This window comes from Ctenocephalides felis, unplaced genomic scaffold, assembly GCF_003426905.1.
Source record: "Ctenocephalides felis isolate EL2017-DRISC unplaced genomic scaffold, ASM342690v1 CF-g0.4_SCAFFOLD_03572, whole genome shotgun sequence".
Taxonomy (NCBI): domain Eukaryota; kingdom Metazoa; phylum Arthropoda; class Insecta; order Siphonaptera; family Pulicidae; genus Ctenocephalides; species Ctenocephalides felis.
The window spans coordinates 45,559,034-45,572,867 of NW_020539726.1; the positions used below are offsets into that span (position 1 = coordinate 45,559,034).

At 32.4% G+C, this 13,834-nt stretch overlaps 1 protein-coding gene across 1 annotated transcript in view; it reads left to right on the forward strand.

The window, feature by feature from the left end:
- LOC113387725 (cyclin-dependent kinase 14-like) overlaps positions 1-13,426 on the forward strand; it is a 62,288-nt gene extending 48,862 nt beyond the window's left edge. Inside the window, 12 exon segments of the mRNA XM_026625093.1 lie at positions 3,386-3,472; positions 4,387-4,455; positions 5,528-5,725; positions 8,520-8,638; positions 8,714-8,805; positions 8,874-9,048; positions 10,287-10,548; positions 10,640-10,779; positions 12,709-12,732; positions 12,734-12,784; positions 13,042-13,219; positions 13,282-13,426. Coding sequence (XP_026480878.1) covers positions 3,386-3,472; positions 4,387-4,455; positions 5,528-5,725; positions 8,520-8,638; positions 8,714-8,805; positions 8,874-9,048; positions 10,287-10,548; positions 10,640-10,779; positions 12,709-12,732; positions 12,734-12,784; positions 13,042-13,219; positions 13,282-13,349 — 1,463 coding nt within the window. The 3' untranslated portion in view covers positions 13,350-13,426.
- Positions 13,427-13,834: the final 408 nt, after the last annotated feature.

The window sequence follows — 13,834 nt, forward strand, 5'->3', positions numbered from 1 at the left end:
AATACAAGTGGACTGTTAATTATCCATTAGATTCAAATTTCAATCTTGTTGATTTTAATAAAAGTCACAGCGAAGCATGGCAGGGTATGCTAGTATATATATATATATATATATATATATATATTTATATATATAAATGGAGCAAAAAATTGAGAGATTAAAATAATGTGTGGTTAAACTGCATTCTTGTTGAGAAAGACATTTATAAGTTATGCAATGCAACTGGATTACATTTAAAAGAGTTTGTCATATCGAAATACAAACACACACAGGACTCACACACATATATATTTATATACATATATTTGTATATTTATATTGTTTCTTACTAATTTGAAATGTAAATTTGGCAATATGTGCGACCCGCGATTTTATTTGTAAAACAAATTCAGATCTTCATTAAGTAGTATTTTTTAATAAACGCATAACATTTAACACGTTTGCTACCGCATTCTTCTATTTGTACAAATCTTCACGTTTGCACTTTCATCCTTAGCGCCTGACATCAAACGGCAGTGATTTACATTTTATTGTATTGGTCATGAAGGCGGCAATCTTCATGGCATTGAGCTTTTGCAACACCGGACTGTTGCTACCCTGTAGAGAGAGGATAGCGGATTTGGATTAGATTTAATTTTTTTCACTTATAAAACTAAAGTCCCTGTAACAACATATGTAATAAATAATCAATAAATATATCTTGTTCAATTAGAACTTAGTGACAAATTATTCGTGTTATAAGAACTTGCAACAAGTACATAAATTATACTAACAAATCAGTATTTTATACAGTCCACAGCTACAAGGTTTTTTTTATTTGGGAGTAAATAATGATCGCCAATATTAAGAATAATTTGTAAATATTATATGTGCCATCTATAATAATGTATGTATATTAGGGCGGTCCTTAATATGGTCATTTTCGAATTTCCTTGCTCCCAATGGCTCAAATGGTTGCAAATTGATAAAAAACAATTCTCTCAAAGTTTTAGCTCTTAATTTTGTCTTTTAGATAGAGCGCAATTCAGTCAAAGTTTTGTATGGAAATAGCATGAAAAAAATTTCTAAAATTTTGCAGAGCGTCGAATTTTCAATAAAAAATGACACAAATTTTCACTTTTAATTCATTTGTCGCTAAGTTATACCTAAAACATTTTTTTTAATTTTCAAAATTTTAGTCCATGCTATTTCCAGACGAAGTTTGATTGAATTGCGCACTATCTAAAAGTTAATATTAAGAGCTAAAACTTTCAGAGAATTGTTTTTTATCAATTTGGAACCATTTGAGTCCTTGGGAGCAAGGAATTTTGTAAATGTCCATATTAAGGACCACCCTAATGTATATGTATAATATTATGATTTGACCGGTGTATTGACCCAAAGCCTTCACCAAAAATGTTAATCCCTTCTTTGCCCACCTTCATTATCCCGTCTGAAAATCGAGACAGTGTAGCGGTTTTAAAATATCAAAATGATCCATCGTGTCAATAAATTATGAAAATTAATTAACCATAAGGGGGCACCCTTGTCTGTATCGGGTGATACATCTGCCGGCCTTGCTTTTCTGCGATATGACATCACATCACATCATATCTTTGTATTGAATTAGTCTCTATATTGTCTGTCTACATAATAATGATGATGATGAGATGAACAACACACATATGTGAATAAATGACTAATAGACTAATAATAGTATTGTTAATGGAATAAATGGCGAAGCGATTAATCGGATGTTCCACATTCGGACAAACATCTCGTGTATTATGCGGATATTGTAAACTATTATATAACACTATGTCGAAACACAGATACGTATATAGGAGTAAAACAATGTGCCAAACTTTTTATGTATACATTTGTTAGAGTTTTGGCCCTCCAACCAAAAAGTTTCAAGGTTGACATCTACCTCGGACTGTCTGATGTCAACTACTAGTGATATAGAAAAATAGAGAAAACAGTCCATCTCCGTTATTGCTGAACCAAATTAAAAGTCATCAGCAATAAAAAAAAATTTAATAAAAATATGTATTAGGTCATGTATATATAGTATAACATTGTGCCGAACTTTAGGACTTTTTGTCTATGAATTTTGTAAAGTTTTGGCCCTCCAACCAAAAAATTTCAAAGTTGACAGCCTGGTGTCAACTACATAAAAATAGTGATATAAAAATAGAGAAAACAGTCCTTTCCCGTTATTGCTGCACCAAATTAAAACTCATCAGCAATAAAAAATCGAATAAAAATATGTATTAGGTCATGTATATATAGTAAAACATTGTGCCAAACTTTGGGACTTTTTGTTTATAAACTTGTTAAAGTTTTGGCCCTCGAACCAAAAAATTTCAAAGTTGACACCAAAAATAGTGACATTAAAAATAGAGAAATAAAGTCATAGAAATTAAAAGTCATCAGCATTAAAAATTCTGTTAAAAATATATATTAAATATGGATAGGTCAATCCATAGTCAATCCTTGAGATGCCTTCAAAAAAATTCATGCAGTTAAGAAGTACCATAATACCATACTTTTGCCTGATCTTAACAAAAAAAGGCATAAATATTATTTAGAATTTTTTATTAAGATCATTTCATAAGCGTTTAGTATTAAAATAATAACAGGTGTTCCTTCTTAATATGATATGATAGAGACTCTCGGTTGCCATTCAATTGCAAATATATACGGTCTTTGATATATTATATATTAATTTCATTTAGTATTTTTGTTCTTAAAGAGAATATAATTACTATTCTATGGACTGCTTTTTCAAATTATTTACATTTATTATACAATCCAATTTAGTGTGACACATATATTTAATCTACGAGACAACAGGAATTTTGTTGTCTATCTTAGGATACTTTCACGGATAGTACATTAAAACCAAAATATCAAGTAGTTCATCAATATCTACCTATGACAACTATGTTTCACCTAAGGAAATTAGTTTATGCTTTATCTGATCTAGATAAACAACTTTTAGGCACATGATCTACAAATCGTTAACAACACTCACAAATAGGTGCTTCACCAGGAGAGGCTGTGTGAGCAATTTTTCGTTAATAACACATTTAAAATATTGTTACTATAGATAAAAAAAAGTATAAATTGATTGCAAATACGGCCACTTAGCCATTACTTCAATTTTATTTGTTACCCCTGTCCATAGGGGCGCCACTGACTGTAGCAAATAAATTTACCCTTAGGTTTATTTCTAGATAAATATATAATACTTGCGGAAGAGGTTCTATGTAAATTTACTCCTCCACGATTGTACCTCGAAAAAGAAATAAAATGGGTGAAGATATAATTTTTTTCATAACTTTATGAATGTTATTTATTTAAATTTAAGTATAATTTATTTTATTTTGTTTTTTTTTCGCAGCGATCTCCAAAGAAGAAGACTGTGATGCAAATTTCGAAGATTCAAACCGTGAAAATAAAACGCACAACGGATACAATGGCAGTAGAGGTAATATTATTATAAATAATTTATTTATTTATTTATTTCGGATTATTCTATTTATACAAATCTTTACTTTTGCACTTTTATTCTTTTCCATCCTCAGTGATGTCCAATAGAAATCAGTAGTACATTTTTCATTACAAATATGGATAACCAGTGATAATAATAATTTCAAAATTAATTTGTTCAATTGGTTATGTAAATTATTAAAATACTGCACATATAAGGTGACTATATTTTTCTAAATCAAAACCGTGTCGGCAATTTTTTGGTATGCTCTTTATATAATTTTTTTTATAATAAATTCGAACTTTTAGTAAGAACTTTAATATTCGATTAAATGTCATACTTTTTCATCTATGATATTAAATGTAATATAGATATATATGTTTTTCGCGCCTTTGAGCCTTGTATAACATTCTATTCAATTTTATTCATAAATATTTTGAAAAAATTAGCATTTGTGTGTTTGTTTTCATAATTTTTGTTAATTCATCTGTTAATTTTTGAAAAACTGGGATAATCCGGGACAAAAGACCAAAATCCGGTACAAATCATGCTTTTAAAATAACCCGGGACACTAGGTGGAAATCCGGGACTGTCCCGACTGTCCCACATATTTAGTATTAAAAAAAGTACAGAATTAGAGAATTCTAATATTTATTCTTCATTAATTTTTCCTTATGATGCAATTTAATTATTCATTCTACAATTATTAGCATGTATCATTTTATATTCACAATTTCCGTCCTTGTTCTTCCTCGTCGACCTCTAATAATTAATCCGCCATTAACCTGAATGGCAAGCAAACGGAGTCAATTAGGAAGTTCGAGACGATAATTGGAAATTAATTTAATAAAATTATCGATCGTTTGAATATTAACTGTACACTTTAATAAATTAATTATTGAATTTTGCAGGAAACAGCGTCGAAGGATATCTGGATCGATTGGAACCGAATGGAAATATACCGCCGCACGGAAAGTACGGTAAGTGGACTAAATAATAACAAATATATATATATATCTTCTATATATATAAAAATAAGTCTGGTTTTCCTTCCTGACGAAATAACTCCAGAACGCACGAACCGATTTCGACAATTTTGCATTCGTTGGAAAGGTCTCGGGCTCCGCAAGGTTTATAGCTAAGAAAATTAGTGGTGCATCGTGCCCTAATTCAAATTGCTGGAACTTTACGCACCGTAATTAAAAATTCGAGTAATGAAAATAATCAATAATTGTTTTAAATAATTTCAAATAGATTATCTTCTATATATATAAAAATAAGTCGGGTTTTCCTTCCTGACGAAGTAACTCCAGAACGCACGAACCGATTTCGACAATTTTGCATTCTTTGGAAAGGTTTCCGTGCCCTAATGCAAATTGCTGGAACTTCACGCACCGTAATTAAAAATTCGAGTAATGACATTAGTGAGAATTATCAGAATTATGCTTGGTTAAGTCAACGAGCAATTCTTGCCGCCAAGAAATATGCTGTACACGCACTGAATTCCACTCAAAAATTGCTGGCGATTTGGTGACATACCAATGATTCCGACTGGTCTTCCGTTTGACTTCAAACGATTGCAATTTCCAGTTCGCCTTGCGTTCGCAATGACAATTAACAAGTCGCAAGGCCAATCGCTTAGTGTTTGCGGGATAAATTTCAAATAGATTATTTATAAAATCATTGTTTTTCACATGGGCAGTTATACGTTGCCTGTTCACGAGTTGGAAAACCATCCGCTTTGTTTGTGTTAACGTCAGACCAAAAAACAAAAAATGTGGTTTACCAAAGAGCACTTCAATAAAACGGATAATTTGCGGATTCACTTTTATTTACTTAGAGAAGTTCAACTAAAAAACACTTCATTTTTGTAATCGAAATAAATTCATTACAGTTGTATAATAAAATCGAATTTTTCCTTTTCAAATATAAAACAAACAACAAATTTCTTCATCTTTCTCACGAAACCATCTGGTGGCGAAACGGAGTTCGTCGGGTTTGCTAGTTACAATTATAATTTCATAAACTATTTTTATTCTCTTGTCTTTTAAGATTGGCACAGTGGCGACTCGCGCTCTCACCACCAGCAACAGAACCACCATCTATCCCATCACCATCATCACCATCACCACCAGCAGGAGCAGCAGCAGCGCCCGGTCACCAGGCAATTGTCAGTTTCATCAGATTCCAAATTGCTGGACGAGGACATCAGGGAGGAGACAGAGAGGGTCGTCATGAGGCACAGGAAAGGTGCAGACGGTAAAATTTATATAATTGTTTGATAATTGATAAGTTGTTATTAAGGAGAAAGATTTTTTTTAATTACAGTAGAACCCATTCGGATAATCAAATATTCGGATAATCGGAGTTTTTTTTTAAATTGCCATTGGAGAGAAAAAAAGTTACGTTTTGATATTGCACTATTTTTTTATTGAATTAAATGAAAGAAACATGATATTTTCACATGTTTTGAATATAAATAAAATGTACTTATGTACAAGTTTAGAAATAAAAATATTTGTTTTTTAAACATCTCCGTCAATGTAAGCTGTTTTGCGGTCTTCAACCAAAGAATAATAGCGCACTTAGACTTTTTTTGGACAATTTTTTTTCTGAAAGTGATTTGGATAATCGGCGATTCGGATAGTCGGAATTCGGATAATTGGAGTTCTACTGTACAATATTTATTACAACTTGTAAATAATTTAACATCTAGCAATAATAATAAACAATAACATATGGAACCTTGGAAAAAGGGAATTTCCTGATGACAAACCTTGGAAAAAGGGATTCTACTGACGAGCAAACTTAGAAATAAATACTCTACTGACAAGCAAACTTAGATAAAGATATCTCCTGATGTGTAAACTTTGAACGAGAGAATTAACTGATGATAAAACTTAAAAAAAGGGATTCTACTGGCGAGCAAACTTTGAAAAAGAGAATTTCCTGATGACAAACCTTGGAAAAATGAAATTTCCTGATGACAAACCTTAGAAAAAGGGATTCTACTGACGAGCAAACTTAGAAATAAGGACTCTACTGACTAGCAAACTTAGACAAAGATATCTCCTGATGAGTAAACTTCGAAAGAGGAAATTTACTGATAACAAAATTTGGGAAAAGTGATTCTACTGGCAGGCAAACTTTGAAAAAGAGAATTTACTGATGGCAAACCTTGGTAAAAGGGAATTTCCTGATGACAAACTTTGGAAAAAGGGATTCTACTGACGAGCAAACTTAGAAATAAGGACTCTACTGACAAGCAAACTTAGATAAAGATATCTCCTGATGTGTAAACTTTGAACGAGAGAATTAACTGATGATAAAACTTGAAAAAAAATGGATTCTACTGGCGAGCAAACTTTGAAAAAGAGAATTTCCTGATGACAAACCTTGGAAAAATGAAATTTCCTGATGGCAAACCTTAGAAAAAGGGATTCTACTGACGAGCAAACTAAGAAATAAGGACTCTACTGACAAGCAAACTCAGAAAAAGATATCTCCTGGTGAGCAAACTTCGATAGAAGGAATTTACTGATGACAACAAAACTTCGAAAAAGGGATTTTATGGCGAGCAAACTTGGAAAGAGGGACTTTACTGACGAGTTAACTTAGAAAAAGATATTTCCTGATGAGCAAACTTGGAAAGAGGGAATCTACTGACTAGCAAACTTGGAAAATGGGACTCTACTGATAAGCAAACTGAGAAAAAGAAACTCTGATGACGAGACAACTTAGAAAATGAGATTAAAATGAAAAGCAAACTTAGAAAATGGTATTACCTGATGAGCGAACTTCGAAAGAGGGAATTTACTGATGACAAACCCTGGAAAAAGGGATTCTACTGGCAGGCAAACTTGGAAAAGGGTACTCTATAGACGAGCAAACTTAGTAAAAGAGATTCTAATGACAAGCAATCTTAGACAAAAAGTCTATACTGACAAGCATTCTTAGAAATATGGACTCTACTGACAAGCAAACTTGGAAAAAGAGACTTCACCGACAAGCAAACTTGGAAAAAGGACAAAACCGACGAGCAAGGTTATGAAAATAAACTCCAACCACGGCCAAATCTAGAAATAGAAATATGGTATCTACCGACGAGAAAACTTAAAAAAGGATTGTTTCTGACGAGTAAGCTTAAAAAACAGTGACTATAATGACGATCATACTTAGAAATAAGGACTCTACTAACGAACAAACTAAGAAATAGGAACTTTACTGATAAGCGATCTTGGAAAAAGAGACTCTACTCGCAGGAACAAACTTAAAAATAAGAACATTACCAGCGTACAAACTGATAAACTAACTCTACTGATGAGCAAATTTGGAAAAGAGGACTCTACTGATGAGCAAACTTAGAAAAACAAACTATGATGACGATACAACTTAGATAAAAAGATTCTAATGGCAAGCAATCTTAGAAAAAAAGTCTCTACTGAGGAGCTTTCTTAGAAATTGAGGCAAACTAAGTATACATGGTTGCTTTATATATTATTTTCCATTAATAAGTGAAAATACAAATGTATAGACTTGAGGTATATTGACTTTTTACCGACTCGGACAAACAAAAGACGGCTAGATTGCTTAGTTCACTTTTTGAAGTTTTTACATTTATGGCTAGATGTCAGGCCATATAATAAATGGGGACTCTAATGACGAGCAAACTTAGAAGTAAGAACTCTACTAACGAGCAGATTTGGAAAGGTGGGCTCTGCCGACGAGCAAACTTAGAAAAAGAAACTTTGCTGACGAGTAAACTTAGAGAAAAAAAATTTACTGACAAGAAATGTGGACTCTACTGGCTGACTCTCTGATTTGTTTATTGTCTTATGTAAATTATATTGCTGAATGTAAAGAAAATTCACTGATGATTGAAATCACCATTTCTATGTCAATAATTTTCCTAAAAACCAGTTCACTATTTATAAAACTTGTCTAACTACTTCTATTGTTCTCCATAATTTGCAAATCTTTTTCAATATCACTACATCAGATTTGTTTCTTAAATTAAGTATCAATCATCTTTTAGATGGCAAAGGCGGTCCCAAAAGACAGCAGAGGCCACGATCAGAAGCAACACTGCTTTCGTGTGGTAACGAAGAAGGAAGTCATGCGAGGAGGAGGTTGGCCAGGTCGAAACGATACAGTGCATTTGGGGTAATAAAAATATTTAAAAATTGGTGATAAAATAGGAAATAGAATATTTAATAACAATGTATAATTATATTACAGGGTGATTCACCATTTGGAAAATCAGAAGCATACATCAAACTCGAACAATTAGGAGAGGGCTCGTATGCCACAGTGTTCAAAGGATATAGCAAGTATGGATAAAAAACATGTTTATCACCATTGTTTGATTAATTTATATTATTATATTTATTGTTTTTAGTTTAACGAATCAAGTGGTCGCTCTGAAGGAGATTAGACTTCAGCAGGAAGAAGGTGCCCCCTTTACAGCCATCAGAGAAGCTTCGTTATTGAAAGAATTGAAACATTCAAATATTGTCACTTTGCATGATATTGTACACACGAGGGAAACATTGACATTTGTATTCGAATATGTCGTGAGTAGAAATATTCAGAATATAATACAGAATATTCATTCACAATGAATATATATTTTTAACTTCCCGAAGGAGAAGTTTATGTTTTCATCAAAAAATCCGAATCGCTAATTTTATGTTTTCTCGACGTTTCAAGCCATTCTAAATCGAATGAGACCAAATTTGGAAAAAGTATGTGTGTGTGTGTGTGTGTGTGTGTGTGCGTGAACAGATTTTTTGCCGTAAATCGACGTTTTCTCGAAAACGGCTGGGCCGATTTCAAAAATTTAAAAGCCATTCGATGTATCTCGACGAGGACTATCGTTTGTCAGTTTTGTGGAACGATCGGCCGAGACGTTTCTTTATAAATAGCATAAAAGTGAAAAATTTTTCGTGCACGTTTTAGCCCGCAATTCTGAACCGATTATGAAAATTCAAAAACCGTTCCAAAGGTATTTATTGGGAATCGTGCTGATTAGTTTTTGGTAAAGATCGGCCGGGCCGTTTTCTTGTAATAAAGTATTAAAATTTTTTTTTTCGACGACTTTTATTATTATTTTTTTGACGGTAGATACTATAGTCTTCCAAATCATACTAAAATATTACGACCCTACGACAATTGGTTTAACTTTGAAAATTCGTCAAAATTTTCAAAGATTGGTATCGTTTTTTTGGCATTTGTCAAAATTAGACCTTTCATCGACGTTTTCTCGAAAACGCCTGAACCGATTTCAGAAATTTAAAAGCCATTTGATGTATTTAGATGAGGACTATCGTTTGTCAGTTTTGTGCGACGATCTGCCAAGCCGTTTCTTTGTAATTTGAAAAAAAGTGTTAAACTTTTCGTCCACATTTAAGCTCATCCTACCGAACCGATTTTAAAAAATCAAAAACTGTTCGAAAGATATTAGTTGGGAAAGGTACTGATTAATTTTAGGTGAAAATCTACCGAGCCGTTTTCTTGTAATTAACTGTTGAAAAAAAAATTTAAGCCGATTTTCATGGAACTTTTTTTGGCGATATACATCATGGTCTTATAGAACTTACTGAAATATTACGGCCTTGCGACAAGTAGTATAATTTTAAAAATTCGTCAAACTTTGCTAAAATTATTATCGTTTTTTTAGAGTAGGATTGATGAAGTATATTATTTACACATTTTTTTTTTTTGATTAAGTCGATTATTTACACATATCGGGAAGTTCATGTAACTTGCCTCAAGGCTAAATACCAAACCAACTAGTTCTATTTTTTTTTAGAATACAGATCTCTCCCAATACATGGAAAGGCATCCAGGAGGTTTGGAACCGAGGAACGTCCGCCTCTTCCTGTTTCAATTACTAAGGGGCCTGTCGTACTGCCACAGGAGGAGGGTGCTCCACAGGGACGTCAAACCCCAGAATCTTTTAATAAGCGAGAGGGGCGAATTGAAGTTGGCCGATTTCGGACTGGCCAGGGCCAAGAGCGTTCCCTCGCACACGTACTCCCATGAGGTCGTCACGTTGTGGTACAGGCCACCGGGTAAGAGGAAAAATAATAATCGAAATAAATGATTAAAATAGTTTGTTTGATTTTTTATCATGGTTCTAATTTTCTTGGATTTTTATTTTAGATGTACTATTGGGCAGTACAGAGTACGGGTGCTCCTTAGACATGTGGGGCGTAGGTTGCATTTATGTTGAAATGGTGACGGGACTGCCTACTTTTCCAGGTGTTCGTGACACTCAAGATCAACTCCTTAAGATATTTAAAGTAAGTGTAAAATAGTAATTAAAACTTCTACGTATGTATTTTTATGTATATTGTTTAAGTGTGATTTTTATTTTTATGAATTGAAAGCCTTCAATTTAATCCAAAAAGTAATTTATTTATTTTCTTGAAGGAATAGGAAGATTTACTTGTCAGTAGAGTCCATATATCCAAGTTTGCACGTCAGTAGAGTCTCGCTTTCAAAGTTTGCTCGAGAGGAGACTCCTTGTTTACAATTTTGATTTTTTTTCTAAATCTGCTCGTCAATAGAGTCCTCACATCTAAGTTTGCTCGTCATTAGAGTTTCTTTTCCAAAGTTTGTTCGTCAGTAGAGTCCCCTTTTCTAAGTTTGCTCGTCAGTAGAGTCTATCTTTTCAAATTTGCTCATCAGTTGAGTTAATATATCCATTTGTTAGTATACTTTTTATTTTTAAGTATGGGTAGAGTCTCCTTTGCCAAGTTTGCTCATCAGTAAAGTTTCTATTTCTTAGTTTGTTCGTTAGTAGAGTCCTTACATCTGAGTTTGCTCGTCATTAGAGTCCCCATTTAGAGTAGAGACTTTTTTTTCTAACATTGCTTGCCATTAGAATCTCTTTATCTAAGTTGTATCGTCATCAGAGTCTCTTTTTCTAAGTTTGCTTGTCAGTAGAGTCCCTCTTTGTAGTTTGTTCGTCAGTAGAGCCCTTTTTTCCAATTTGCTCATCAGTAGAGTTAGTTATTAGTTTGCTCGTTCGTATGGTTCTTATTTTTAAGTTTGCTCGTGTGAGTAGAGTTCTTTTTTCGAAATTGGCTCAAGTTCCTATTTCTTAGTTGGTTCTCTTTTTTTTCTCAATTTTTATTTGGCCTCACTTATTCTGAGCATTACTCATTTAGCCACCTACAGCATTTTTATTTATTTACATTCATATTCACTCTATATATATCCTATTCTAAAATCTTCTTAATTTTTTCTTCTTCAATTTCTTTTAATTTTTTCTTCAATTTTTGCTCTTTCATTTCAAATTTCTAATTCTATTCAACTTCTATCTTCTTCCATTTGTTTTCTTCATTTTTTCCTTTTTTTTTAATTTCCGCGAGTTCTATTATTTTTTTCTTCTTACTTCTAAATACAATTCAGCTACTCGAATTCTGTAATTCCTATTTTTCTTAATTTTCATTCAAATTCTACTTAAGACATACAATTTTATTTAATTTCAAATTAACTACATATTTTTTCATAAATTCTAAGTCAATGATAAATCAATGACAGGATTCGATCCAAAGATCCCTGTCGTGTGAGTCGAACACACTGCTATATGGCTATGTTCGTTAGTAGAGTCCTTATTTCTAAGTTTGCGTTATTAAATAGTCACTGTTTTTTTAAGATTGCTCGACAGTAAAAAAATATTTTTCTATGTTTTTCTCGTCGGTAGATACCATATTTCTAGATTGGTCGTAGTTGGAGTTCCTTTTTATAACCTTGCTCGTCGGTATAGTCCCTTTTCCAAGTTTGCTTGTCAGTAGAGTCCATATTTCTGAGAATGCTCTTCAGTAGAGACTTTTTTCTGAGATTGCTTGCCATCAGAATCTTTTTATTTTGCTCGTTTTTTTTACGTTTGCTCGTCATCAGTCCTTTTTCCAAGTTTGCTCATCAGATCCACTTCTTACGATATTTAAAGTACAATATAAATGAATAAAAATAAAAACAATGTTTGTATGTATTAACAAAATTGTTAATAAGTTTCTAGATAGCTATTATTTGACTTCATTTATATTTTAATTAACTTTCATCTTAATTTTTAATTATGATTTTTAAATTTATGAATTAAAAGCCTCCTTTTCATTCAAAAAGTAATCTATTTAATTTCTTGAAGACAGAAGGAAGTTTTTAACTCAGTATCTTAAATATGATATTTATATATTATTAAACTAAAAAATATTTTTCTTATTTAGATTTTAGGTACTCCAACAGAACAGGACGTGGCCTGGCGTATCACGATTGCCTTCGTACAAGCCTCGAAAATTTATTATTATAAGTAAAGTATTAAATATAATATAATCGCACCCCGACTTACGAGTGATCCGACATACGACTTCCTAAAGGAGCAGTTTGTTGCTTCGACATACGAGTAAAATACAAGATACGAGCTTTGAGCTTAAATTTATTTTTAATATTCAAAAAATGAAAACCACAATGCTGCAATTTATGTCATTTCAACTCGTACTTACCTATATTATAAATCTTTTTTTTTTAAATATATCTTGTATCATTTTATATTTTATTACTCTTTCAGGTCTCGTAGGTTAGGTTTAAGTTTTCCTCGACTGCACGATTCTCCTGATGGTGAATCAGTGGCCGAGAGTTTGTTGCAATTGAATCCGGATGACAGGATAGGGGCTGACGAGTGCCTGAAACACAGATATTTCAGCTCGTTGCCCCCCAAACTACACGAACTGCCTGACGGTAAGAAATATAATAAATAACTAAATTTTATTGAGGCATCTTATAATAATGTATATTTTCAGAGGCTTCAATATTCAGTGTAGAAGGCGTATTCCTTTACCCCGAACACAGACAAGCCGGGATCAAGTGAGACAACAACTTGAAAATAAGTTTAGTATAAACTTATGAGATTTCATAACGAAACTATGATTAACAGACAAGATGCCAAAAAATTATATTTATTTACATATACAGCGGAAGACTTTTGGTGGCTTTCCTCTTTAAAGCCCAAGTTGATATTTCTCTAAAGTGTGTCCATTATAGACACCGTATATGTACATCCATATATATAAGTATACGAATAAATTGTGAACGAGTGATGTGATAAGCGTAAATTTATTTGTTTGTTGTTATTTTATAAAAAAAAAAAAGAAGAAGAAATGCTGCAAGATAACGAACGAGATGACTAATTGAGTTTCTGAGTCGGGCCTAGAGAACATTTATTAAAATAAAATACATTATGAATAGAATTTAGAGTAAATGTAGAAATTTATAGAGAATTACATATGCATAATGTTGTGCAGTAGAATTTTATGTCGGGCAGTACGATAGTGAAAAAAGTAAAGGACTTTTTTA